General features: G+C 39.7%; 1 protein-coding gene across 4 annotated transcripts in view; it reads left to right on the top strand.

The window, feature by feature from the left end:
* Positions 1 to 1,031: 1,031 nt before the first annotated feature.
* Positions 1,032 to 27,314, top strand: part of LDB2 (LIM domain binding 2) — a 222,640-nt gene continuing 196,357 nt past the window's right edge. For all 4 annotated transcript variants that reach the window (XM_086611663.1, XM_009983662.2, XM_009983661.2 and 1 more), the window contains exon 1: positions 1,032 to 1,163. In XM_086611663.1, coding sequence (XP_086467789.1) covers positions 1,032 to 1,163 — 132 coding nt within the window. The remainder of the gene's footprint in view (positions 1,164 to 27,314) is intronic.

Here is a 27,314-nt window from a genome sequence, read left to right as displayed (position 1 = left end):
TCCTGAAGGCAGGGGCCGGTCTCCTACCTAGCTGCCGCCACCTTTTAGCCGGATAACTGCTCTTAAAATTGATTTATTCCCACCCGCCGCCGGACGGGACCGCAAGCAGTTATTCGGGGGGGGAGCGGGGGGGAGCTCGTTCTCCCACCCGGCTCTTTGTGTTTTTACCTTTTCCCGGGAGGTTTGTGTTATCAGCGTTTGCTCTCCATTGTGTGAAGTGCGGGGTGGGGAGGTCAGTTCTTTGTGCGGGCACCCTGGCCATCCCGCCCCTGGTGCGGCAGCGAGGCCGCCCTCCCTCTCGGCCCCCCAAACTCCTGATGTGAGGTGCAACACTCCCCCCACCCCCCAGCCCCCTGGTGGGGGAAAAAAAAAAAAAAAAAGGCACGGCCGGGGTGGCGAGGGCTGCCGAAGCCTCGCTCGCCCGGCACGAGCACTTTGAGCGGGCAGAGCCGCGCTGAAGGGAAGCGTCTGGGAGCGGGTGAATCAGCGGCTGGGAGCGGCGCGGATCGCCGTGGCCTGTGTTTACGCGTTGTGCAGTCATCACATTTCTGACATTACCCGAGCGTGCTCCTCGCCGAGGGTGATTGGCTCAGGCAGCTTTTAAACCACCTATATGCTAACGAGCCTGGCCGCCAGGTTCCGAGGGGTCCTGGCGGGGAGAAATTGAACCCAAACCTCGGACCTCTGTCAGGCGCGGAGGAAAATTATATTTTTGAACTAGTCCACCGCGCGGACAGGAAATGACCCCTCCAGAAACTGCTGCTTTAAAACCGAGCGCTGGAGCCTGAAGCTATCCAGTCTCTCTCCGGAGCCTGTGCGCTCCCGCTCCCCCACCCCCCCCCCCACCCCCCCCCCCCCCTCCCCGTCTCCCGCTCTAGAGGCTCCCACAGCAGTTCCCAGGCAGCGCGTGCAGCCTGGATGTGTGTGTGTGTGCGCGCTGCTACTTTGTACTGTGAAGAACACACAGCCCATGTGCTCTGTATGGATGTTGATGATACTCTGTGTAGCTTGAATCTCTGCAAGCAGGCAAGATGTCCAGCACACCACATGACCCTTTCTATTCTTCTCCTTTTGGCCCATTTTATAGGAGACACACACCATACATGGTGCAACCAGAGTACCGAATATATGAAATGAACAAGAGGCTGCAGTCGCGGACGGAGGTAAGTCCCTCAGCCTTGTTTTCCTGTGCATGGACCGTGGTAGGTTTCAGCCCGAATTCCAGCTGAAGCGTCCCACTAGACAGTATACAGTATATGCAGGCACGAACCCTAATTAATTTAGTAGTTTAATTGGGTAATCCCTCATTATGTTTCCACGCAGAGCAACTCTTTGAGGAGATACCAGCTTACGCTGAAATCTTGAAATTACAGTACAGCACTTCAGGATCGATTGTAACGCTGGTCTCAGGAAATTTCTTTGCTTTAGTGTGTTGTTTGCTCAGGATCTGTCCTGCTGGCATTTGCAGCTGTAATATTGCAAGGCATCGCTTCAGCTTTTGCACAAAACTAATTCAGAAATGTTGCAGGTTTAGGTGGAGAGGTCAGCCTTTCTCTGTTTTTGTTTGGTAAACTCGTTAAAATTGAAAATGAATGATAACATAAAACAGGAGCAGAGTTTTAAAAACTTAGTCCTAGGCTGCACTTAAAGAACACATGTTCAGGACGACCGATGAGAGAAATTCATGTTTACATTTGGAATGCCGTTGCTTTTAGCGAGAGAGATGATCGGTTCATGACTTTATCATACAGCTGTCAAAAGTACCCAATTAATGTAAACTACATTCACTGTTGGTTGTGCTTTGTATAATCTGTGAGTGGTTTATACGACCTGGCTTCTACGCCCAGACCAGCCACCACAAAGAATATACTGAATGGGAAGGGGAAATACTTTTGTCACTTAAAGACAAAAAAAAAAAAAAAAAAAAAAAAAAAGAGTGGAGGCTGCATCTTGTTATTTACGTGGTTAAATAAAGCACACTTTTTAGTCTGTTGAAGTGAAAACTGTGTGGACTGAATGAGGTTGCATTTCTGCCCATGTGTCTGTGTTTGTGCAGCAAAAATTCTTGGTACTGCAATTTTTCATAGTAGTTTACTAGTGTTGCCTTGAAAACACTTTTTAAAAGTATTAATCTTTTATAGTGAAAGGCTTTATGTAGAGGCAAGTACCTGCCAAATTCGTGCCATGAAGCATGGTAAAGGATGTCAGATTGATCTGTTTGTTGTATTGTAATTCTTTAAGAGAACATGAGGTTATCATAAAATAAAACACACATGCCTGAATCGTCAGCTAAGCCGTGGAGAATCTGTGACGTTTAATGTATATGATACAGCTAACGAGATGTGACCTGCTTTCTGATTGGGTAACCGCTACGGGGTAACTGCTTTTCTAACACTATCATCACTGCTGGTCTTAAAACATTGCTGTGGAGTAATGGGTAAATACACTTTGTGCTGGCTGAAAACTCCAACCAGCTCATTGCTCCCCAAATCATGGCAACTGTTTGTCAGTTTTGCCCCAAGTTGTTGATTGCAGAGGGTCACTGCCCTTTAGATAGAATGAAAAGGTTTGGGGGGTTTATTTGCTGCTGTTTATTTGTCAGTGTCTTGCAAATCTGTTCCTTACATTCCTGTACACATTAGTGTGATAATTTCTAGACTTTTTCAAGTGAAAAGAAGAAATATGTATCATTAAGTGATTACTTAAAACAAGCTGTTCTGAAAAGCTGTCAGTGCTAATCTAGCCTTTTTACATACTATTTTAGCGGTGCTTTTAATAATTGGTCAGTTTCTGATTGCAGCTCCTTTACAAACGTTACACCAGAAAAGTTTTTGAGGGACTTGTGAAACAACTTCCCCCTCCTGTGTTACTGAGGTGTGCTGAGTTAGACTGCAGCGCATTTAGTTGCAGTTTTTGCTGTCCACATTCACATGGATTGTTGTGGGCAAGAAGCGATAAATTATTCTTCCTTGCTAGTACTGCCATAGGTTTCAGAAACAGTTTACTTTGACAGGCAGTGCTTAGTTAATGAAGACCTTATGCTCCAGTGTTTCTTTATTTGCTCAGAGTAAAAATACTTTGCCTTGTGTTCAGTGTTTACATTCTGGTTCTCTGTTTTTTAATTTCTGAGCTCTGTGCTTTAAGCATAGTTGTTTGTTGAAATGCATTTTCTAGCTAGCTTCAGCTCGTTTCATTCATCCTCTAATTAAAACACCTTCCTTAATAGAAAAAAAGATTAAATTAGTTTCCTGGGACACTTACAGGGACTAGGTGTGGACAGCCCGTAAAGAATCATGCTGGCTTCTGGGGCAGGTTGGGAGTGGAAGTTTCAAATTAATTTTACGCACTTCCAAGCATGTTTGGGATTGGTAGCTGAAGGCTGCTGGAGCATGTATAACTAGCTCTGAATTTTTTGAATCCAGACCGATGGAGCCCTGTATGTCATGGAAGGAACGTGCCTGTGCTGTGGGTGATACAGGCTTACTGCATGAACGTTTCTCTTCAGGCAGTCTTTGGAATAATGTAGGCACTGGTCTCTGAAGGAGGCTGCTTGTACTCTGAGCCCCAGGGGGTAGGTGAGCACAAGTAAAGCAGCTTAAGGGGAAGGGAATGACAAAGAAACTCTCCAAAAGACTGGGGTTAGCAAGCTGGCAGATTCCACTTGGACCCAACTTCTGGAGAGAGCCAGTGGCAAGCGAGGATGCTTGAAAAAAGGGGAACCTACAGCTCTTATCCCAAATATAGTGTTACGGAATTTTCCTGTTTTCCTACAAAGTAAAAATGTTTTTAATAATCCTTTAGAGTCAGATCCTCTGCTGTCCCTTGCAGTGGTGGACGTTTCAAGGCAGAGTAAAACATCCATAATTTAATGAATTTGTAGAGGGGGTGGAAGGAGAGCTTATGGAAGGAGTATCTGTATGTCATGTCTATCTGTTTTCTCCCCTCCATTTGTAGGTCCCACATTTGCAGTGAATTCCTGTAGCTGCTCTCCAGCGCTTGCAGATAGGAGACAATGACTCAAAAAAAGCAATGGGCTGGTAGAGACACCATTAGGGAATCCACCAGTAAATGCCGTTTGTACTCCTGCTCGCCCAGCAGCAGGGTCTGCGGTACAGTGGGGGAGGTAGAAGTGTCCTCAAAGTGGCTCTGCGCTTGGGGACCCTCTCTGAGAAATCCACCGCTTCCACTCTGGCTTGTGTCAGCGTTGGGTGGAAGGGAGTAATAGTCGGTGTGAAGGATGTGCTCAGTGTACTAAGCAGACAAAGTGGAGAGTGGTAAATAAAGGTCACTTAGATGCAGCATGGCTGTCTTTGTTGTTCTTGTTTTCTTTAGGGAGAAATGGTACTCATGAAAGTGAAGAATTAGCAACTCTAGCTTGTGCTAGATGAGCAAACTTTTGCTCTCCAAACTTCTAACAACTTTATGGGCTCCTCAGGCAGAACCTACAACAGCCTTTTTAAATTCAGGGTCAGTCTTAGGCGAAGAATTCCAATCACACCCAGGCAGGGGGTGGTTTTATGATGTAAGTACTGGCAAGAGTCCACCACCTAGCTAATTCTTATGTGATCTAAAGTAAATTAGGGAGTCTGAGTTCCTAACTAGTGTACAGGAACACCTTACCTTCCTTAAAAGTTGTTCAAAGAAATCTAATCTGGTAATACTTTTTTCTAAATGGAAATTAATACATGCTTTCTTAATAATACATTGTGAGGGTCTACTGCCATTTTATAATGCATCAACAATCTTGATTTAAAGAAGTAAAATGGATATTTAAACGTTTATTAATCTCTGGCAGATATAAAGATAAATCTTATTTACTTCTATCATAGTTGATTAACTTTCTGGTTTATCAAAATGCAGCTGTTTCCTTGCTCTGTGTGTGGTTTTAAGGATTTCATTACCATTCACTCAAACTCAGTTTATCTTGGTATTTTTATATCTCTGTTAGTTTAACATTTCAAGAAAGCAATCCTGTTGTGGCATAATCAGCAGTTTCTAAAGTTCTAGGTAGCAATACACAACATAGGTAAATTAGCATAAGTATTTTTTCTGTTTTGCATAAAACTCGATGTTTTAAAAAAAAGCCTCTTTTCCTCTTTGATGTTGTAAATCCTTTTCTGTTCTAATTTTTAATAATTTGGAATTGCTCACACTTAAAACAAAAGGTGATTGCATCTTGTATATAATTATTTTTCAGTAACATTACAGTGTGCTGTGTATAGATCACTTAAAGCTGCTGACAGTTTAAAGTTTGAGGTGTTGCATTATTGCCCATAATCAAAGAAATGTATCAAGCCTTTCATTTGTTTATTTAATCCCCTATACTGTTAGAACTTTTGTGTATCACAATATGTTAAATTCACCTGTATCTCTCTCTCCCTGTCACTACAAGAGGTCATGCTTCACATTACCATTACATGCAAAACACAGCCTTCCTTCTGGCTAAGACAGCAGTGTTTAAGGGTGACTAGAGAACTTGATTAGTAGCCTATTTGTTTTAAAGATAATCAGCTTAATCAAATCATATTAAACTCCTATTAAACGGTATAGTGAATTTAACAAAAGTAGAGATTTCATGATGGAAGAAAATATTAAGAAAATTAAAAGGAAAATAAAGGAGGATGTTATGATTATTTAAAAACACTAAATGAACTGGAAGCTTACACAAGACATTCATATTCAACCAAATACTTAAAGCAAAGCAAATCAATGCAAAACAAAATTTCTGCACTTTAATGGAGGTCTCTTCTTTTACTTCCTCACATTGCTATCTGATGAAATAATCTTTTCTTCTTCTTCCTGATGCATTTTTAATAGATTAGTCATAAAAATCTGTGTTGTGACATCACATTTGTTCACATAGCAACTTAGTATCACAAACAGATCTCTCATATTGTGTACATAAGTCTGAGTTTGTCCAATGAGTTTGTTTTGTTGAGGGGAAAACACATAAACTTCTGTCTCAAATATTTTTGACGAAATGTTCTTTCACCCACAAATATACTGACACTTAGCAATTCTAGGAGCATGAGTAAAGTATTTTAAAAGAGTACTTATAAACCATGGTTTGCTGAAACTAAAAGGTCAGTTTTAAAAGAAAACCCTTGAACTCCTTTAGGCAGACACTGACTTCAGAATGGATTCAAGGCTTTTTTTACTGATTGTCTTTTATTTCATATAGTTTTTTCATCCTTTTTAAAATTTCAGTTGCAGCTGTTTTCAATTAAAATTGTTACAAACTAACAGTTCTTATGAGGCTGGGGGAGGAAAAAAAGACTCTGCTTCCTTTCCATGCTGATCCTTAGCTTACAATCAGGGATGTCTTGCTACTTCTTTTTTTTTTTTTTTTTTTCCCTAAAGTTATAGTATAGAATGTAAACTGCACGTGTGAGGAACAGGGAGCTTTTCGGGCAGGGGCTGGTGAGGTGGGAAAGAGAGTCAGTGTGAAAGTGAAAAATGAATCTCCTCTGCAAACAACTCTGATGCTTGGTAGATCATTTTCTATAAAGAACCCTTTTCAACCCTTCCTTTTCTCTTTTTCGTTATTTACTCTTTAAACCACAAATCCATTTTAAAAAACTTAAAACTCAGTCTTTCCCTGATGTAAACAAGATTTACTATGCAGATCCAGTCTCAAAAATAGAAGCCTCTGGATGGTGAGAAGAAACAAAATAGAGATCATAACAAGGGCCCAGACCTGTGCTCTTATTTAAGCTGGAGTTTTGCCTGCAGTAGGATTGCAAGATCAGATATAAAAATTTTTTTTTTTTTTTGTATATACACTTTCTTTGTTTACAGAAGAAGGGTATGGGTAGATTGCTGAACTCATTGCAATATTTTTAGCTGGGCTTCTCACTTCAAATGGTATTTTTTTATATCTTTCTGCCAAAAGTTGCATATCTGCTGTAAACAGGCATTCCAACCATGCTGATACTTTGTTCGGTTACTTCCTCCCCAAGAAGAGCTTTTTTTCTTGCACTGTGCTGTGTAAACAGGCCAGCATATATCCTCAGTTTTGCTGGGTGCTCTTTTTCAAAAGTTATTTCTGGACTACTTGAAACCTCAGAGAGGTAATCCTGGCAGGGACAAGGTTGCCCCAAAGTGGTTGATGATTAGTCTCCAAAATAGACTGTGGTAGGGCAGGGCCTGTTGGCCAATCTCAATGGTCTTATTTATTAGGCAAAAATAGCAGTGAAAGAAACCTCCCTGAACCCCTGGCTGAAATCTTCTCCCTAGACTTGTCTTTCTTTTCCCCAGTACATTCTTTCTGTGTTTGGTTACTGTTAAAATTTCAAAGAGAAAGTACTTTATGTTCAGAATACTGTTTCCATTTCTCTTACATTGTGGTGGACACAACTGTGCCTTTCTAAACTAAAGCCTGTAAGTTGCTGATCTAAGCCGAATTGGTGCTCCTGAGGTAACTGGGGATCAACTAGAACCACCCGTGGACTGTAAACCTCAGTACGGGAACAGTTGATGCTTCTGGAGACAACTCTGGCACTTTCGTTCCTTATGGGACTAGTGAAAAATCACCAACCTGGAAGAATGAGACCTTTATAGAAGTAAACGTGAACTAGGACTTGGTGGCTTTCTAAGTCTATCACCTCTTCAGGACTCATGAGTGTTGGTAGTGTAAAGTCTTTGCAAAGGCCATAAATTTTACGGGAGCAGGCTGTCCTCTCCATGAGACTTGTGTTGCCTTGGCACCACTTTATGTCTTCTTGACAATGGTGTATAAACAGCAATCATGATGAAGATCTTGGCCAGGGTGGTGTTCCTGTCTTCATCATATAGACTTGAAGCATGAGACTTGGGTGAAGCAGACTTCTTTATGAGCGACAATGATGACTACAGTCAAAATATAAGCATTGAACTAGAACTTCTCCCTAAGGTCTTTCTGTTGTCAGTATTCACATCCAGGTACTTGGCCAGGGCAGAGTCACAAACTCACAACTGACAGTGTAAAGTCATAACTTTATGTAGGTTTCTAAATGTACTTAAAATCTACTGCCTGGTTACCTGCAAACTAAATAGATCTTTGCATCTTTCCAAGCAACTAATAAATCAGAACTGTGCTATCTATCACATGTGATCTGCTACACCTGCTGATACCCATCTTTCCTGATTCTAAGCTACAGAGTCAGCTTGTCAAGCCTAGTTAGCTGAGCAGAAACATTCAAATCTGTCTGTACTATTTGTATTTGTGTTTAAAAGGTAAGGGGGAAATCTGATCTCTGGGTATAGTTTTGCCATCAGATTACTCATGTGCAGCAGATTCAATATCTGTCCATATCCCATCCATTTTACATGACTGCTACCTGCAGACTAGAGCATCCTTCATGATCCAGAAGTATTGCATGGACTGGTTGGATGACCTTATCTGTTGCATTCAGAAGGCAAATGAAACATTATGTATGGATAAAAGTGATCACTTTTGGAAACCTCTGGTTAAGGCAGACCCAAGAATAGACCTAATGATAGATCCACTGAGCTTATTCTTCAAGAACTAAATACCTGGAAAAAACAACTGTCTCTGAGTATTATTATACGCAGTGTTACATTGTCTGTGCAGTGGGCAATTTTTACGTTTCTTTTGGACTTTCAAACATTTGTTTTTTTCTAACTGCATTTTTTATTAGGTTATTTTGTAAAGCTGTAAATTGAGACAATTATGACTTCCAGTACATTGCACGTTTAAAGTATTTCCTGTACCTTATTTTGATTCTTGTTCCAGCTGTGTAGTTTTGCCTCAGCCGTTGGTAGAAGATTGTATCAGAGAAAGAGTTGCCATCTGTCCTAGAGCAGGTTACAGAGAGACTTCTGAAATATTAATGATCACATTATACAAAAAGAAATATTCTAAATCTTTAAATACAGTAGTCAAATGGAGAGAGGAAAATGCTCAGAAAACAAGAAATAATAGTTTTATTAATGTTTAAGTTGAAGCATCGTCACCATGCTCCATCCCTCAGAAGGCAGTCAGCAGCACCAGCATTCCTAACCATCTCCTCTTCTATGGGCTAGAGATCTTCCAGAGTGCAGTTGGCAAGGCAGGCATGAAACCCGATTTGCCACTAGGTTTGCAACCAGGATTGTATTTTACAGTTGGAAAAAGGGCATAAGAAATGCCTCACACCTAGAATGCTATGTTTTCATCGCGCAGTTTACAAAAGTCTCATGCATGGGTTATGCGGCAGTGGAAGAAGGCCTACAACTCTCTGTTTTACTTCGTCCCCCATATTCTGATTGTAACTTGCCTTTTCAGATCAGTGTGGTGGCCTTCCGTAATTCCTCTGTCCACTTTAAGCACCAAAACTGTTTCCACGTTACTCCATTTCGCATCACAGTAATGTTATTGTGACTAGAAAGGAGAAGAACTGCTGTAAAAGAATTCCTTTAAGAATTCCTTAAAATTTGTCGTGTTGAAGTTGTTCAGCATCTTGCAGGAGGGACCCTCCTTCCATTTGGTACCTGGCTGGCGTTTCTCTACCTTTCTTCTTTGCCATACTATGTTAAAGACATCGACAGGATATAAATTCTGTATGTGCGTTTGCAACTGTACCGCTTGCCGTAGTGGATGAAGGCAACACAATGGCTCTATCCCTTCTACCTAGACTTAATCACTGGAGTATCAGTTAACCCTTAGGGTAATTAGGTAATAATGTTGTTGATGCGATTTGAAGTATCATTTTAAGCAATTAGAAGTTCAGATATAATGTGCTGCAATTATGCATTATATAGCGCATCTATCCATTTTACAGAGCAAAAATTACCATATGTTTTGTGGGAAGCTTGGCATTTTGCGCTGACTGGAGTTCTGCCTGTATTTACGAACAGCATGGCTGTAAACTACGGTAATAACTCTTTGAAGGCCACACCTATGCACATTGCTGATTATGTTAAAAAGCATAGGCCCATTCTAATGAATGTGTTGGCGTGAATAATGGGACATGAAAAGCCAGCACACTGGGTAAAGGTTCATTACCTGAGTGCAACAAATACTACACGCGAAATTTCCATGACTATTCACTTGAGTTTAACAGTGAATTTGCTTTGGCTATGCTCGTGCTCTTTATGCGTTTCTGTGAATGTTCGATCAACGGAGTTTTATTCTTACAAATAATTGCAGAATGCAAATATCAATTTGTTGAGCATTCTGGAAAGAAGTTGCTTATTTTATATGGGCTATGCTGGGAAGCAGTGTTCCCTGTTTTCAGTTTCCAAAACCTGCCAGTTAGAACCACGATACTTAGAAATTAAATAACGCCAGAGAAGAATCTCTGATTGCTTTGCAGTGAGGACTGACGGGTGTATGAACGTAAAGCAAATTAATGACAATGACTGGTGGCAACCGGAAGGCTGCGGGTCAGTAAATATGATGTACGTGCATATTTTTTTCATGGGACAGGGCACTGCTTACCATGCAGTTAGTTTAGAAAAATGTCATACAAAAGAATTGGTGAAAAAATTCAAAGCTTCCTGGCATTTTAAGCTCTAGTTCCATCTGTGCTCATCCAGCCAAGGATGCGAAACAGTAACACACAATATATAACCAATCACAGCATATAGTCTTAGAAGAATGTTATATTCTTACAGCATGCGGCTTGTTATGAAAGAAGAGCAAAAATATGTCTTAAATTGGAATAATTAATGCATTCAAATAAATTGTTATTAATTCCTAGCAACTCCGGGTAGAACGAAGTGGCATTCATAGCATTTATTATTTGATGTGAATGATTAGCTGAGCTCTTTTCAGTACCTCTTAACACTCTGTCAGGGTTAATAATGCAAAGTAAAAAGATCGGTCAAAATGCCAGCGCACCAAGTACATCTCTGACGGTGCTGTGAGATTATTTAACACCCACATCAAGAGCATCCTGAAGCAACCGAGTTACACCTTGACTGATTGTTTCATCCCAAGGGCTGCACTTCTAAATATGCGGCGCGGCGCAGCGCAGTCTTCCTCGTCCAGAGTGGTGTTAGCACCGGTGTGTAACCTGAAGCCACAACCTGCGTGTCTGGACTGACAAGAATCCTACCCGTTGAGCCACTGTGACACCTTGTGGCTTTTGAAGCAACACAGGCATCTTTTAGAAAGCTAACAGGTAAAATCCAGAGGTTAATGGGTGTTGATAAATGCCTTTCCATACGACTATCGACAGAAATCTCTTTGCTGGTTTACTTTACTATTTTTTCGACATACAGTTAAGTTAAGCGGTAGTGGGCTCATTTCTGTTTGGGGTCCCTATATTATGTATTTTACTGTGAAGTGTCATAAGATGGGGCATCATTTCACTAAGTCTGACCTGCTGCTATTATCTCCAGTGCTCTGGTGTTTGCTCGTCGTTCAGATTACACAAGGAAACACTGCTTTGGCTGCAGTACAGAGTAAATATTTTTTTTGTTTGCAACCATTAATTTGGTTAACCAAAAGAACACTTGAAGGGAGTGAAGTACTTTTTGGTGCTGAGTACATTCAAACAGTAGCAAAATTAAAAATAACTAAGATGTAGCAAACATTTGGTATTGGGCGTGCAACTTGTTAAACCCCTGATTTTGGGGTTAAATAGATCACTGTTTCAGCTGTGGATAGTTCATTAACTACAATGAAGCTGTGTTTTGCTGAGAAAATTCTCAATAAACTTAAAATTAGGCCAATAATGCTTAGAGCTAAGAAGGAACTCTGCATCTGTAAAGGCTCAGGACTTCACAGTACCCAACACTAGTCTCTCTATTGTCACTTGTTACGTCTTCAAACAAGCATGTCCATGATTTCTTTCATGACGATCCTGAGCATTTGAGAGGAGTTTCCCATACTCTCGTGCATTTTGTCCCATAACACTTTCTTTAGTTTTGACGCTTTGAAGAACTTGGCAACAACTGGGCTGAAATGGTTGCCTCCTGTTGTCAGATACCAACTTATTGCCGAATACCACTCCTTTACGATGCAATGGATCTGCATCCCTCTGTCGTCCCCTATCTTCAGGTACATCCACAAGTCCTGTCACTTAAACATAATATGTAGACGTACACGCCCAGACTTGCATTTAACTTATACTGGTGTGAGAAGCAGTAGCAGCACAGGGCTCAGGGCATGCAATCTACCTTATTTCATGCCTGGATATTTTGATCCTTTGCTGAGCTTTATGCTCTCAAAATTAAGTGGCTACGGATGCTCATACACAACTCTGTCTTCATGATGTGTACTATTAAATTTATTATAAGACTCTTGGGGCTGAGACCACCTTCTCTGTTCCTGTACAGTGCTAACACAGTGGCGTTCTGGTCTGTATCTGCAGCTTGTGTTTAATACTATGCTATGTATCGTAACCAACTAAAGGCTAAGAGTAGATGGTTGTATTTAAAATACTTTCAAAAACAAATCTAAATAGACCACATTCATTTTGATTTCACAAATCCAAATGTTTTAATTGATATTACATGTATTTATGCACGACAAAGAATTATCTGACTAGAAAATACCATAATACTGTAGATTCTTGGAAGATGACTGTTTAATGTTATTAACACATTTCGTTACTTCTCAAATAATTCAACACACCCATGCAAACCTACTGGGTTTGCCAAGAAAGTACAAATATATTTTAAGGCAGCATTCTGCGGTTTGATTTGTACATCTGATATTGTTATTAAACCTATTACTTTTTTAGTGTAATTCTTCAGTAGTTTCACGTCAATCAAAGAAGCTCATTCCAAGTCCATTTTCTCTTAACAGTGGGAAGACTATCTTATCTTAAATTCCACAGGAAAAGCATATTCTTCTCGATGAGAACTGGCGCTGTGGAATATGTATCTTATTTCATGAGGATTTGGGGAGGGAAAATTGTAAAGTCTTGTAATAAATAAGTAGAGATGAAGCAGAGAGGTTGTTCTAGGGAAGAAAGGCAACACTTACTTTTTCTTTTATTGTTTGCACTCTACTGATTTAATTAGCCAGTGAGAACAGACCCACTTTGAATATTAAAAAGACAAAATCAACTCCCCCCCTCCCCCGTTCTCACATCTGTTGCCTTTTGGAGACTACTTACAGTACCAAAACTACCCAGTGTCTAATGGATTTTGCTTTTTAGCAGACGTTACCTGTATTTGCTTGCAAATAAATGAGGTGGTTATAAATATTTTATTCTGGTTCTGAGGGAATGTTGCTATTTAAATTGTTGTTTTGAAAGAAACTGGACTACCTTAAGCAAAACTAAAACATTTTTGGTGTTACACAAATGAAGGTACTCACAGTCCTGATACATTTCTGAATGGTGATCTAATAGCAATGTCTTAATGATTACCATATTATAGAAAATTAAATCATTCCCGAGACGGCTTGAAGGTGGAAAGAATGGAGTCCTGTGTGGGGTTATGCATTGGTCAGGTGCAGGAGAGCATAGATGGGTAAAACTACTGAAATGATCTCTGCTCTATTTCATTACGCTACTGCCTTCTGCAGTATCAATTAGATGGGCTGAATTTCAATAAGGAAGCGAAGCAGTTCGCTGCACCTCTGCTGGGTTAGGCCCACCCCTGCACTGGGGCGAGAGCCTTCTTTCTAATCACAGTCTAGAATATGAATATTAATGCCTCGATCAGATCGCACTATTGCAGGACTAGGGATCCTTGTCCTGCTCAGTGCCCGTCTTATTTTGGGCCCTTGGATACCTGTGGAGCCCTGAATCCCCTTATCGTTGTTTAACACTGAATCTAAAGACAGAATCCAAAAAGAGTGGATTTTTTCAATACTTTTTTCTCACCGTTTTTTATAGGTGTATCCTACCTGCTTTATTAAAATATTTTTCCTGTTGAAAGAACTACCCTAATTTGCTGAAGGTGGCTTTTAGAAACACAATTGCCTATATAATTGTGAAGATTATTATTAAGAAGTATATGAAACTATTAGGACCATGGGAACTTGGATAAACCCACCTGGTGAGCAAATTTTGTTACCAGAATAGCTGCACTAAGCTTGAGAACACTAAGTGTGATTATAAGAGTCAACTGAGAAACGTAAATTGAGAGCTCAGCCCAGCAGTCTTTGCCTTCCTTAGAGATTGATGGCACACAGATGCACGATTGCAAATAACATAGTTTGTGGGCCAATGGTGCTGTTGTGATTTAAAAAAAAAAAAAAAAAAAATCTTTTTCTGTATCACAAGCTTCCTAGCTTTGTTTCAGCTTGATCTTGTAACTGCAGCTACTCATGCTTTCCTGTTTATGTCAATGAAATGAGCATTTGACCCTGTATATGAAGGTGCTAGAAGAAGGTGTGGAAGCTGGTATGGCAAAAATTTGTTTTGTAGAACCTACCTATTATAATGAGTTTAGCAATTTTAGGTGACTGACTTACTTCTTAGAGATGAATCTGAGGCACCTTAAAAGGACTAGAAGAGCATATTCAGCTTTTAAATTTTGTCTGTAGTTGGCTATGTGATAAAACCACATGTTCAGGGGCTTATATTATGTTTGTACTTATTGTTTCACAAATGCCTAAGGTATAATAGAAAGCATGGTTAAGAACAAGCAGCACCTGCTATTAAGGCATATTGTATCGCAAAATGAGTAACAAAAAGGGGATAAAGTTTTTCTCAATCAGAAATTTAGCTGGAGAGAAACATGTGGCAAATAAATTAGCAGAAGAGTAGGTAGATCTAGCAGGTTGTATGAAGTACATAATTTACCTGAGCATATCCATGCTCTCCTTGAAAGTAGACTCCAAAGCCCACATTGTTAGCTGGATTAATAATAAAAAAATTTGCAAGATTTGTTATTAAGTTTATTCTTCATTTGTTTGGTTTTAATACCAATCAAAACCAAATCATGGACATTCATAGTTAACATTTTTCAACGTTTTTCTCTAGCAGCTGCTAGCCTCTACTGCTGTACCAGGAAGGGGAAAGGAGGTGATTAAATGAAATTCATAGCCTTTTAGTGTCTGCTCAGCCTGCGACTGGCAGCATGCGGGGTTTGTGGCTGCTGACCTGGCAGACTTACAGCATTTTTATGACGTCAAGTGCACGCATCATGGATCTGTGCTGTGCAAGCTAAATAAGGGCTTCAACCCCCCCTTCTCCAGTTGTTTTCATTTAGAAGACTAAGGACTTCTCCCAGTAAAAATTAGAGCAAAAGAATTGAGCTGCTCATTACAGTTGCGAACTTGTGTGCTTGGCAGCATGGCCTCAGTTACTGGGCCCAGCAGCGTTTTTTTTTTGTAGATGGGCTTTCTGTATAGTGCTTTATTTGTTTAGTATGGTAAATGATAACTTGCTGCTTTAGTAAGTGAAAAATGGATGCAGTTAGCTAATCTGAGTTCTGCTGAAATAAATAGCAAATTCTTCATTAGCTTCAACAGCACCAGCACCGTATATCTACCTAAAGTATGGATTCCTTCAGTTTGTTATTTGTATAAACCTTTGGAGTTCTTTTGCTAAGAAAATTAGATTGAAGGAATTACCTCTGCAAGGTTTTATATATGTTAACAAAATGTTACTGTCTGTTTCACACTCAGTTGCATTTAAAACCTGTGGATGCATTTCAGGCCATAAAATAAATTTGCAAAATAACAGCCACTTGTATTCATAGTTCTGTCCCTTGCATCTACTTAATGATTTATTTATTTCTAGGAATTGTATTTGAAATTCCCACATATCTAAACCTTTCCAGCATCAAACTGACCACTAATCTCAAAAAACCATCTACATCAGCACCAACTCAATCACTGACAAGGGCTGGAGAAAATGAAACATCTGAGATCTATTAAGATTTTTATTTTTGCTTTTAAATATTGAAACGTGTATCACTACTTGCCTTTTACACTTTGAGCATGAATCCATTAAAGAAAGCTCTCACAACACAAGCTGTTGCATGGTAAAGTGATTTGGGCTAGAAAGCTGGGACCCCACCATGTAATTGCAGAAGAATTGCAAGGAAGGCGATGATTGTGGTGAACGTTGGTTGATTTATTTATTGCAGTGACAGAAAGACTTCTTGATTCTTCCCAAAGATAACCGACTCTTCAATTCTCTTGTGGCTTCTCGCAGAAAATGCTTCACCACTGCATTTATCTGCTTTCTATACACTGTGCCTTTGAGGTGCAACCTTGTTGGAGTCTTCAGTGGCAGTGTGATGGCCTGAAATTTTCTTACTGCCACACTTTCAAACAATCTCCTACTTACACCCTCATCGAAGGACTCTTTTTTATTATTAGCTTGCCTTTGTGATCATGTAATATTTTTGGAGGAGGAAGGAGGTTGTTAGGCCAGTCGCCCAGGCTTCATCAGAAGTCAGCAGAGGTTCCACGAGCTCTGCTGATGCTCTTCAGGTCCCTTGCACTCCTCTGGAGCCGGTGGAGAGAGCGGGGTGCAGGACAAGGGGATTACAGCCTCTGAGGTGCTCTGCCACCGCAGGACCAGGCAGGTTGTAAGTATGTTGTTAAAGACAGACATTCGGGCAACAGGCAGTGCTACTACTGGGCTTTTTTGGAGGTCAGTTAGGGAAAGGTCTGAGCTGGAGTGCTGTCAGGTTTTCTGCAAGGCAGTCTTGCACCTGGAAGGGAACGGCTGTGTCTGAATGAGGAAACTATTGTGCTGGGGTCTACATTTTCCAGAGTGGAGGCTCTTATTGTCGCTTCGTAAATACACTTCTCTGCCTTGCTCCTCTTTCAGCCAATTTCTAAACCAAAGAGTCCTGTAGGTTGGTGTCATTAATCAGGAACATGCAGATGGCCCTTGTGGAAGGAGGAGAGCCTGGAGGGGTTGGGGCTGCAGGAGCTTCCAGCAGAGCGCAGGCGGTGTGGTGGCACTGGAAGCGTGCAGACACCAGGGCTATCGGCATCAACAGCGAAAGCTGAAGGAACGGCTCCAGTGAACCTGTCAGTAACTGTATCCTATCCTCACTGGGACCAGTCACTAGAGGGGGTGAGACCTCACAGATTCACCTGGAATATTACAGGCATTTTGGAGGAAGATCGTATATCCTATTTATAGTGGCTGGTGGAAAGAGGAGCTCGTCACCAGGTAGAGTCCTTCAGGTGAGGCAGAGGCCCTTCCATCCCACAGAAACCCTCTTCCAAAATGTATTTGGGATTTTGTCTGTGACTTGCTGATTTTACTGGAGATTCCAAACACAATATCTGGAAAGAATTAATTGGAAACCATGTCATTTTGGGGGAAGTGGAAGGAAAAAAGGATGCACACTTGCAGACAATTGGTGTGTTCAATGTATGCTTCCCACAGTGAGTTTTACCAGAATTTTCCATTCTTTACTTTTGGATTAAGAGAAATAGGAGAATAATACAGTAAATGGTGAAAGTTAGCTTTAGGAAGGGAAAGGTTTTCAGAAGTGACTTGCCAGCAAATATACCAGTGTAACTGACCATGAACAGAACGAATGTTTAAATACCATTTTTATAGACAGTACTAACCCAATGGGAACAGTAAAAGCAGAAGCGTTTGCTGATGCAGCATACAGGGTCTTTAAAAGGACATTTTGAAATTTGTTGTGATCTAACATGAAAGTTCAAGATTGGATAATATCCTGTAGTGAAGATGATTTACTTAACTTCTACTACCTTGATAAGCTACATTTAAAACTTGCCTAGGATTTATCTGAAAACCTATTCTGAAGTAACAACTCAATGAAAAGCTAATATATTATTTATCAACAAATGTTCACGAGATTACAAAGATTTGAATATCTTTCAGGATTTCCCTTTGGGTGTTGTCACAATGTACACATGAAAATGTTAGACATGTCAGCATAAAAACTTAAATAAGAGTGAAATTAGTTGAAATTTCACCCAGAAATTCCATTGCTGATACAGGGAACTGCAATGAATATACATGATTCCACCACTGATTATCATTCAAAATACCAGTGCTGTGGGTTTTTTCCTTTTAAGTGACATTATAAGAGAGAGATTTATTTTTTTTAACAAGTTTAAATTGGCATTTCTCATTCATTTAGAGAGATGCACAATGTTGTAATAGCTGACAACCTAAACTTGTGCTATGAATGAAAGAGCACATTTTTAAAATCTTGGAGCTACATTGTAGTGTGGCAGTTCTGCAGAAGACTGTTCACTCAACGATTAGTGGCAGAACTCTTGCTAAATGTGTTTCAATTCATTTATTGTCACTGAGAAATCAAGAAATAGGTAGCTTATAAAGGCGACCACATCCTTTTATGCAAATTTAATGCACTTGGCAGGTTTATCATGATAAATGGTCAGGATTAGATAGTTCATGATGTCTCTCTAATCTCTTCTGTGAAGATGTTCATGTCTTGCAGGAAGTAGCCCCTTGAGACCTCAAATCTTCAGAAGTATGTGGCAGATGGTGATGTCTGCAGAGTCGCATAGATTGCTTTGAAGTTCCTCCAAGCGATGCCTTCAGTTAGTGTGTCTGAGTTTTTGCAAGTTCTCTTGCTTCATGTCTCCTTTGGTGCCCTTTTCCCCTCCTCCATCATGATGTGTCCCCAAGTTATTTCTCATTCTGGGAATGCATCTCAACTCGTTGTCCACTCCTATCGTATCTTTGCTTGTAAAGTTGTTCTTCCATTAGGCTTCTTGCATATTTTAAGTGCGGTGGTTCACAACAAGAAAACAATAAAACAGAACAAATGCCTTAGAGAAGCCCATCTATCATTCATGCTTTGTGTTCAGTTTTTGAGTAAATCTTTGAAACCAACATCAGCACCAGTGTCATGTTAACTAATTCATCAATTGTAATCAATTACCAATATTAATTAAGCCAAATTCTCTTTAGATTAGTAACAAGAAATGGTTAAGTTTTAATGCTTCTGCAGGGAGTCTGAAGGAACTCACAAAATCAAAAAGCACTGCAAAGATTTCAAAAATCAAAACCTAATTTACTGGAATACAGCTAATGAAACAGATATAATAGAAAAGCATAAAATAATATAGGTTACAGATCTGAACAATTTTGTATTTTCACAGCTGAATATTTTCACCTTTTTTCAGTTGGTCTTGGTTGCTGAGTTTGGATGAGCTTTTTGCCTCAAATCAAGTACAAAATTTCATGTAAATTTTTATACCTGTCATATTCCCTTTGTAAGGTCATGATTTAGAATCACTCTCCTTAAGTATTTCTGTTACAATCTTCACTATGCATATTCTTTTGTGTAATAATTGGTAGTATTTAGTTAGGTACATATAAATTTTTAGTGTCTAGGATTTTTTTGGCATTACTTCTCCCTCAAATGCAATTCCCACAACTTGATCTCTTTTAAAAATCTGTATTTGTAATGATTTTTCAATCATAGCCTACTGATTCCTTCTAAAATCATTAAAAAATCATGTATTAATATTTAGAGTAATAGTTTCATAATTATTATGCTCTTCCTCAGTCTACTGTATGCTGTGTAACAACGCATAGCTTCTCTTAGGACTAAGACCTAAATATTTCTGTTTGCATCACATTTTTACTGCTTAAAGCGTCTCTGAAGGCTTTTTTCTTCTTATACACATAGGAGCCATGGCTAAATATGCTGTGATACTCGGTTGCTTTTAAAAGGTAGAGGGACAGTGGGCTGTATATGCTTGAGATGTGATTCGAGGAAAAATTGGAGAAGTCATTAACTTCTGTGATTAGTCCAGTTTAAAAATTCTTGATTTTTGAGATTGTACTTGCAACTGTCAATCTATGACATTAATTAACCTCTCCTTGGACTGTTGGCATTTTTTAAAAAGGTGTCAGTAATTAAATATTGAAGGCACATTAGTACATCTTCATCAAAATATGTTTTAATTCCTTGTTATTGTGATTTGAGAAACATTACAGTTGCGTATCACAATGTAGTTGTTCAAAACAAACAAACAAAAACCCCCAAAAGCTGTGAAAAACAGTACCACAGACCTGACTCAGCTGTCCGTGATCTAGAAAGGAGTACTAAAGACTTGTAAAATCTCCTTGTTAAAATTCTGCTTGCGAGTTAAGGTAAAGACTGTAGTGACTTTTCTGTCTCTGTGACATTCTCTTTTTTTCTGCTTGCTGCCCTTCCTGTGAGTGCAGATCTTTCTGGAAGAAAATCTAGAAGATCCAGAAAATATGGAAGAATGTGGGACAGACCTGACAATTGATTCAGTCCATTCTTACACCTTTGGCTCGTGCGCCAGGGAGACCAAATCAGTACCTGTGACTTGCTGTGTTCTGCCACAGATCATATTAAAACTTAATGGACAAGACCATTGGAGGCAATCTGGCCACGACCAGAAGATACATTTGTTCAAATGTCACCTGTTTTCTGAACCAGCTGTTAAAAATATCTATGGGCTGCCTGTGTCTCTCTCTCGGTTGGTGTCCTTTTTGTAGGAGCCATGCTGCTTGTCTTTCATCTGTTGAGCAACACCCTTTCTTTCTCATCCTGCTTTCAGACTCAGAACCAGACTCCTCAATGCCATGCTCTGACCTCTTGTCGTCTGTCCTTGTCAAGACTGTTAAGAATAGGGTGCTGTGTTTTTACCAGTGAAGTTCAGCGATGAATATTATACTTCTCTGGATCATGTCTTAGGCTTTCTGGAGCAACACCCAAAAGACCAATATACTGACAATTCTGGATTTTGTTAATTTCGTTGTATATATTTTTTTTTAATAATAGCAAAATAAGAAAGTTCTTTCAGTATTATTCTGAAAATCATCACAATCATCATATGTCCGTGTTGCAAATGAATATATAGTACAGTGGTATCAGTCAAGAATACATCCAATGAATAGTACATCTGTTGCACGCATTGTGAATCATAACCCAAATCTTTTATCTAGGACATCTTTTGACTTTGCTTATGAGTGAATTGCTATCTGGTGATCTTCGGAGGACAAAAGCTGCTTAACTGGAGAGGAAAAAATAGGAAAAAAGAAAGGAAAAAAAAAAAAAGATAATCCTGTCAAGACTAAATGCTTCACCAATAGCTAATATCTGTGTCCAAACAACCAATGCTACTTTTTGGTCAATAGCATGCACTGATAAAAAGGAGGTTATGTATTCTTGTGTGGAAAACCCAAAGTATTTATTCAACCGTCTGTTTGCTTTTATAGTAGCAACCAATCTAGACTTTTATTTGCAAACTGTGAACAAAGATGAAACACTAAAATAGCTGTGAAGTTCCTTTTTTTTTTTTTTTTTTGTTCTTTTTGGAAATCCTTTCCATGACTGTCAGTTTAGTAAATGAACACATTTTTAAACTTTAGGCATCATACATGATAGCTGTATAAACTAGCCAGAGTCATTTCACTTACAGGAATGCCAGCAAAGCTCTAAGAACTAAAGCAGACCCTAAAGCCAGCTTTAATTGTCCTGGCCATGTGGGCGCAAACATGGAGCTGTGGTGCCATCTCTCCTGCGTTGCTTGGCCAGCCTGCCTGGAAAGAGAGATCAGGGAAGGACAGCCTGGCATAAACTTTCATGCTCGGTTCCTGAGAATGGCATGAAAAAATAGATTCAAACTCAATAAAACTGTGGGCCAGCTAGCAGAGTGAGGAAAATATTGGCAGAGTAACAGCTTTGGTTTTAGAACAGCCCGGAAGCTTTAATTTTTGTTAGGCAGTAAGAGTAAAGATAGTTGATAGATGCTATTTAGATTAGTCAGCTTTGATGCTCTCTTTCTAATGCTAAGGATTTACTGAAGTAAATATTTTTATTTTTTATTTTTCCGTAGAGGAACCTTCCTCAGGACTTAACAGACGGGTTAAGAAGGGTGACCTGGTGAGGATCAGTAGAGTAACTCTTGTTTTTTCAGGAACAGAATTTAGTGATGAGTGTGTACAATTGGCCTGTGTGACCATCATGTTTACACAAAGGCCAAAACTGATACATGCCTTGAAATATGGTCTATGACCATTTTCCGTGAGCTCTAATACAGAAAGGAGAAGGTGAAGGACAGACTCTACAAATATATCTGATATCTCATAGCTGTAGAAGGAGAAAACTATTGCAGGACCCCTCTCTGCCCTCCACCGGGATGTAAGAAAATAAAATATGTATGAAAGAAAGCAAAACATTGTGAACTTTTAGGATGGTCTGCAGCCAAAAAGTGGCAATTCTACTTACTGAAATAGAATAGGCTGTGTGTTCTCAACAGGAGAATATTGCCAAAAGGAGCAACTGAATACATATGCTATAAAAAGTATGGGTTTAGGTCCTGTGAATTTCTTGTAGTTGAATCCAATATCACTTAGGAGAGTGTAGAGCACTTGAAAATGCACAAAATCAAAACGCTAGAAAGTTCTGTTGCCGCTTTTCCATCCACACTCTCCATCTGATTTTGTCCAAGATTCATATTCAAAATTTTAGTTAAAAATAATAGTGTCAGCTATATAAAAATAAAAAAGCAAGAAACCAGAATTCCTTGCCAATAGTGCTATAAATAGAAGAAACTTTTTTTTTTTTAACCAAGTGTGATATACCTAGCACTGTTTATTATGTAGTGTTCAAATTTGCATAGTGTTTTCTACCTGGTAGTGAAAATATATTAATCCTTTGGGTTTTTTTTTTTGTTTGTTTGTTTGTTTTTTTTAAATCTGTTTGTGGCAGTTTTCTGGGAGGGATTTTCTGAGACTGGTTGACCTGCAGGATTACTTCTAAGGGGTTCATAAACGTGAACTAGGAATAGCAAACTCCCTGTTGGCAGCTTTTTACTTGCCTTACAGAGAGGTTGGCATATCTTCTGTTTAAAATTTGTGGGTGTCTGCATATAAAAACAATGAAAAATGATGCATTGTTTGGTTTCTTGGTCATATTTTAAACATTAACTCCATTGTGCAGTGTCTGGATTACAAATAAACTGATTCATTGTCCTCTACTCGTGTCCTAATATGCAGGCTCAGAGACCTCACCAGAGATCCATTGAAGTTCATTAGCTCTGACTGTAGCTTCCAAGTCTGTTTACTAATTGATAAAATACTAAACAAAACCTTAAAAAGATCATTGTCACCTCCAAAAAAAAAAAAAAAGAAAGAAAGAAAATGAAAAAAGGCCTGGATGCCTGAGTTGAACTGCCAGACATTATCTGTTTAAATTCTCAAAGGCAGTGAGCGAGATCTGCATAGAAACTCGGAAAGAGCATCTATAGACTGAACGTTTTCTCACATGTCAGTGCTCTCACAGGCTGGCATGTCAGAAAAGGCTTTGCAGTTTTGTTTCTTAGGGTGTCACAAGCTAGCACAAGCATGCAAGCCTTCTAAATTAAATGAAATTTTGAGAAAAACTGATCTCCTCGGATAAGAGTATGAAGGAAGTGGGTAAATTCTGCTGTTTTCCTTCTATCCATTCTCCCATCTTACTCCCATTCAGAAGTTTACATTTAGATGGAAAATTTAGACACACATTCTATCCTGCATAAAATTTTTTGAAAGATCAGTTTGGAATGGGATTGCATGCTACCTTCTTGGAGACCTTTGCCTATGAAGTGATCTACCATTGAGAAGCTCTGCACCCACACACAAGCCTCTGTTGGTGCCTGACTTCGTTGTAAATCTGGGGCCTAAATGGGGTTTTTCAGCACAGATTGCTGCAGCAAAGATAACTTTTACTGTAGTTTTTATTGTACTTGAGCTTTTAGAAGCCTTTCCCCTTTCTGTGCCTCTACATTCACACAACAATTCCTTGTTTCAGCTGGGATCAGCAAAAATAAGCATTAAGTTGGATGGCTGGATGAACGGAAGGAGTGAAGCTCTCAAAGCTAGCAGTGAATCTTTAACATACGAATTCCATGCTTCTTCCCTCAGCCTGTCCAACTATTTCGGTGCCCCTGACAAGAGCTCATTGATGGGCTGGCATATCTCTCTCTTACAGTGAAACAATTTTTGGAGAATGTCCTAACCTGCCTATCTAGGATCTTATATTAACACTCATTGCCATTGTATCTGTCACAACAACAATGATATCTCTCTCTTCCTTCCCTGCCGGGGATGGAAACAGTTAGTTTGTTCTTTCCTTGAAAGGGAACTTAAATGGGGTCAGAGAGCCAGGGTGGTTAACAATATGGTTTTGTAACTTAGCTGGATGGGTGGATTTCGTACCCATTGTTGCTTTCTTCCTGCTTTGTGGTGGTTGCACACTCCCTTGCCAGCTTCCCTTCCTGGTCGTTGACACAAGTCAGAAGAGGAAAGGAAGACTCTAAGTGGCTGGTTGCAGAAGTGAGGCTGGTAAGAGGTGAGATATTGCATGAAGCAGATTGATAAGGAAGAGGCTTGATGACATGGTCAGATAGAGGAGCTTTAAAGGCTAAAGTCAGATCTGCTGAGAAGGATTTATTGCAGTACCAAGAGGTTGTGTATTTTTCTCTTATGAAGGCCCATAGGAATGGCCTATAGTACAGAGAACTATGTGAAAAGCCTAAAAGCAAGGAATGAGAGTTAGTTCTCTCTCACAAACCAGTGGAGAGAGAGAACTGGTTTTCTCTCTGAAAAACTGAATACACTGAACTGCCAACTGTACATGGTGGAAGTCATATAGCTGAGGGAAGGCCCCAGCTTTTGCTGGAGTTGGGTGTTGTCTAGTAACTTCTTCTTCCAAAGGCAGCAACTTTAGCAAGGTCCTTCTAGTAGGCAGGTCATGCTGCCAGAAAGTGACTGAAAATATTTTTGAGGAAAAAAAAGTACTGGAAAAGCTGAGAATATGCTCCCAGCCAAAGGTTTTATTTATTTATTTATTTATCTATTTATTTATTTATTTATTTAGCTGAAAAGCATTTTAGCCGTGGCCATGTACCCTTTGCATGAGAGCTGTGAGAGATTTCATTCTCTACTTCCCTGAGACAGGCTTGACAGCAGAATAGAAGTAGTGGAGGAAAGACGGGGTGGTGGTGAGAGGACTGCAGGGCGCAGGATGGATTTGCCTTGTAAAAGCAGGATACAACATCAGCTCTAACATGTCAGACATGATGGTCGCATGGTCAGATCAGAGGAACGCCACATCCTCAAGCGTTAAGTTTTTTTAGGCTTTTCAGAGCGTGTGAAATGCAGTGAGTTTGTGTTTCTTCTTTGAGAAGATATTATTTCCTCTTTGAGAAGATAATATTTCCTTGCACTATGTGTCCACTCCAACCCTCCATAAAAACAGCAAGAGTGGCGCAACTAAGCGTAGCAACACAGCATTAGGCATGATGTTTCCATTACAGTCAGTAATTCTGCAGGATTCTCAATGCAGTGAGTATTTACAGTATGAATTGCTGCCAGAACTACTGGCATATTGTTGCTAGAACAGCTAACAGCAGAGAGCTAAAGTTACCAAGGGCCAGAATTTACTATTGGGTTAAATCTGAGGACTGTGTTATTTTTTGAGGGACTCCCTCACGTATAACCAATTTACCAGCATGTGCTGCTTGATGTCTGGCCATACCAGCCCTTTGCTTTGTCAGGTTTTGTAGTAAAGGATTCTTCCAGACATACCTTTTTTCTTTTTGGAAGGAAAGTTTCTGGTCTTTGAGAGCTGTTTCTTTCCCTCTTGTTTCTCCGTTTATTTTTTAATCCTTCCTTGGTTTCTCTCACCTTTGATTCACTAAAGCTGATGTCCTTAGTAGCTGTCAATGCACAGGATGCCCCAGTGCTAGCTGGTGATTGATAGGTCCTTTACTGAACCCATGTTGTCTTTCTACATCCCCTTCCCTTTCCGTGTTTCATTTCCCTTTCCCCTTGACTACACAGTGTTTTCTGAACTGAAGGTCTTTGGCACTGATTTGGCTTTAAAAATACCTCAAATTTACATGTTTTTTAGAGTTCTGGGAAGAAAAAGAGGATGGTTGAGAGCTTTTTGTTCCTCTTGTTTTCTAGTAGAGTTTGAATTTCCTTGAATTCCCGTGGGAAAGAGAACGACTTTCACAAGGAACAGCTTTGCCAGACTGACCAGGAGTTAGATCCTGGGAACTTGCACAACTATTCACCTATACTATGAACACAGCAGTCAGAATATCTCCTATAATCTCCTTCATCTTGCAATCCAGAGCTTTTGATTCAAACAGCAAAAAATGTTTAGTTCGATATCAAAAGACATGAGAAAATATAGGTATCCATCTCTTACTGGGCTTCTAAAGCTGCCAGAGAATGAAAAGCCTTCCTTCTTGCAGCTGCCCATGCAGTGGTGTCATCTCTCACCTTTGCTGAGATTTGCACTATTCTGGAGAGCTCTGCACATCATATGTTAGAGATATTTTTCTGTAGGTATCTTCTGTCTCACTTTTGCTAGCTAGACTCAACTCCATTCTCCCATTTTCCTTTTGACTTTGGATTTGGTTCATGTATTTATTCTTCCATAAAGTGTAGCCAGAATATCAGAGGCAATTCTTTCCACATCACTCCCTGTGATAGTCTCCCCCCGATGACCCATAACAGCCCGGTTTGCTGGCAAAACCCCTCATCTGACAAGCATTTGCGTTTTGTTTAATTTATGTTATTGCAATTCTCTAAACAGTTTCCACACACTCAAAACTTCTGTTATATTTTCTACATGTTCTATTCAGCTCGGCACTGTTCAAACTTGAAACTCCCCAGTGCCGATGAGACACTCCTGGGAATGGAGAGTTTTTAAGCCAGCCCCTCTCCACCTCCATAACTCTAAGTGACAGCATGAAAGAAATGGAAAGCTGATTTATACAGCTTGAGAACGATTTATCTTTGTATAGAAATCTGTGTGTGGCTGTAGTAGCAGAGAATTCTTATGGGAGTGTGAACTAACCTGTGCAGTATTTTGGGCAAAACTGCTGATGGCAGGAAAAAGAAGTGCCTCCTGACCACTCTGTTTTCACATAGTGGAAAACAACGTTGGCCATTACTTGTTGACTAAGGTGCTGCTTTGGTCTCCTTTTGGCCTTGGAGACCAAGAACAGAATTACCAGGAACTTAACATGACTTACAGGCAGTTACTTGCTACACTGAATAACACAATCTAGACAGTTTTTTCTTCCTATCTACATATTAGCTTTGGCTTAATAGTTCAAGAGGATGATCCAGAAAATAGCTCTCATGCTTTAGTAATTTCAGCAAACGTTTATTTATGTTCACAGAATTGAGTGCAGACTGAAGCTCACTCAAATATAATTCACTCACACATGCACACATGTTTTCTACGGTCTATTGTATTTATTAGCATGTATATTTAAAAATAACACTACAGAGAAATGTTATTCCAAGCTTTTTTTCTCTTGGGCATGATCCAGCTTAACCCTTCTCCCTATGGTGGGCTGTTCCTACACTCCATTCCCACAGGACTTTCCTCTCCTGAGAGCTGTCATAATCTCCATAAATATTAGGGTAAACTAGCTCAATCTTTATTCATCACTCAGCATTTTCCAGGTG

This window comes from Tauraco erythrolophus, chromosome 5 (assembly GCF_009769465.1).
Source record: "Tauraco erythrolophus isolate bTauEry1 chromosome 5, bTauEry1.pri, whole genome shotgun sequence".
Classification (NCBI taxonomy): Eukaryota; Metazoa; Chordata; class Aves; order Musophagiformes; family Musophagidae; genus Tauraco; species Tauraco erythrolophus.
Note: the sequence above shows the minus strand (reverse complement) of the source record. Positions and strands in the feature narration are given on the sequence as shown.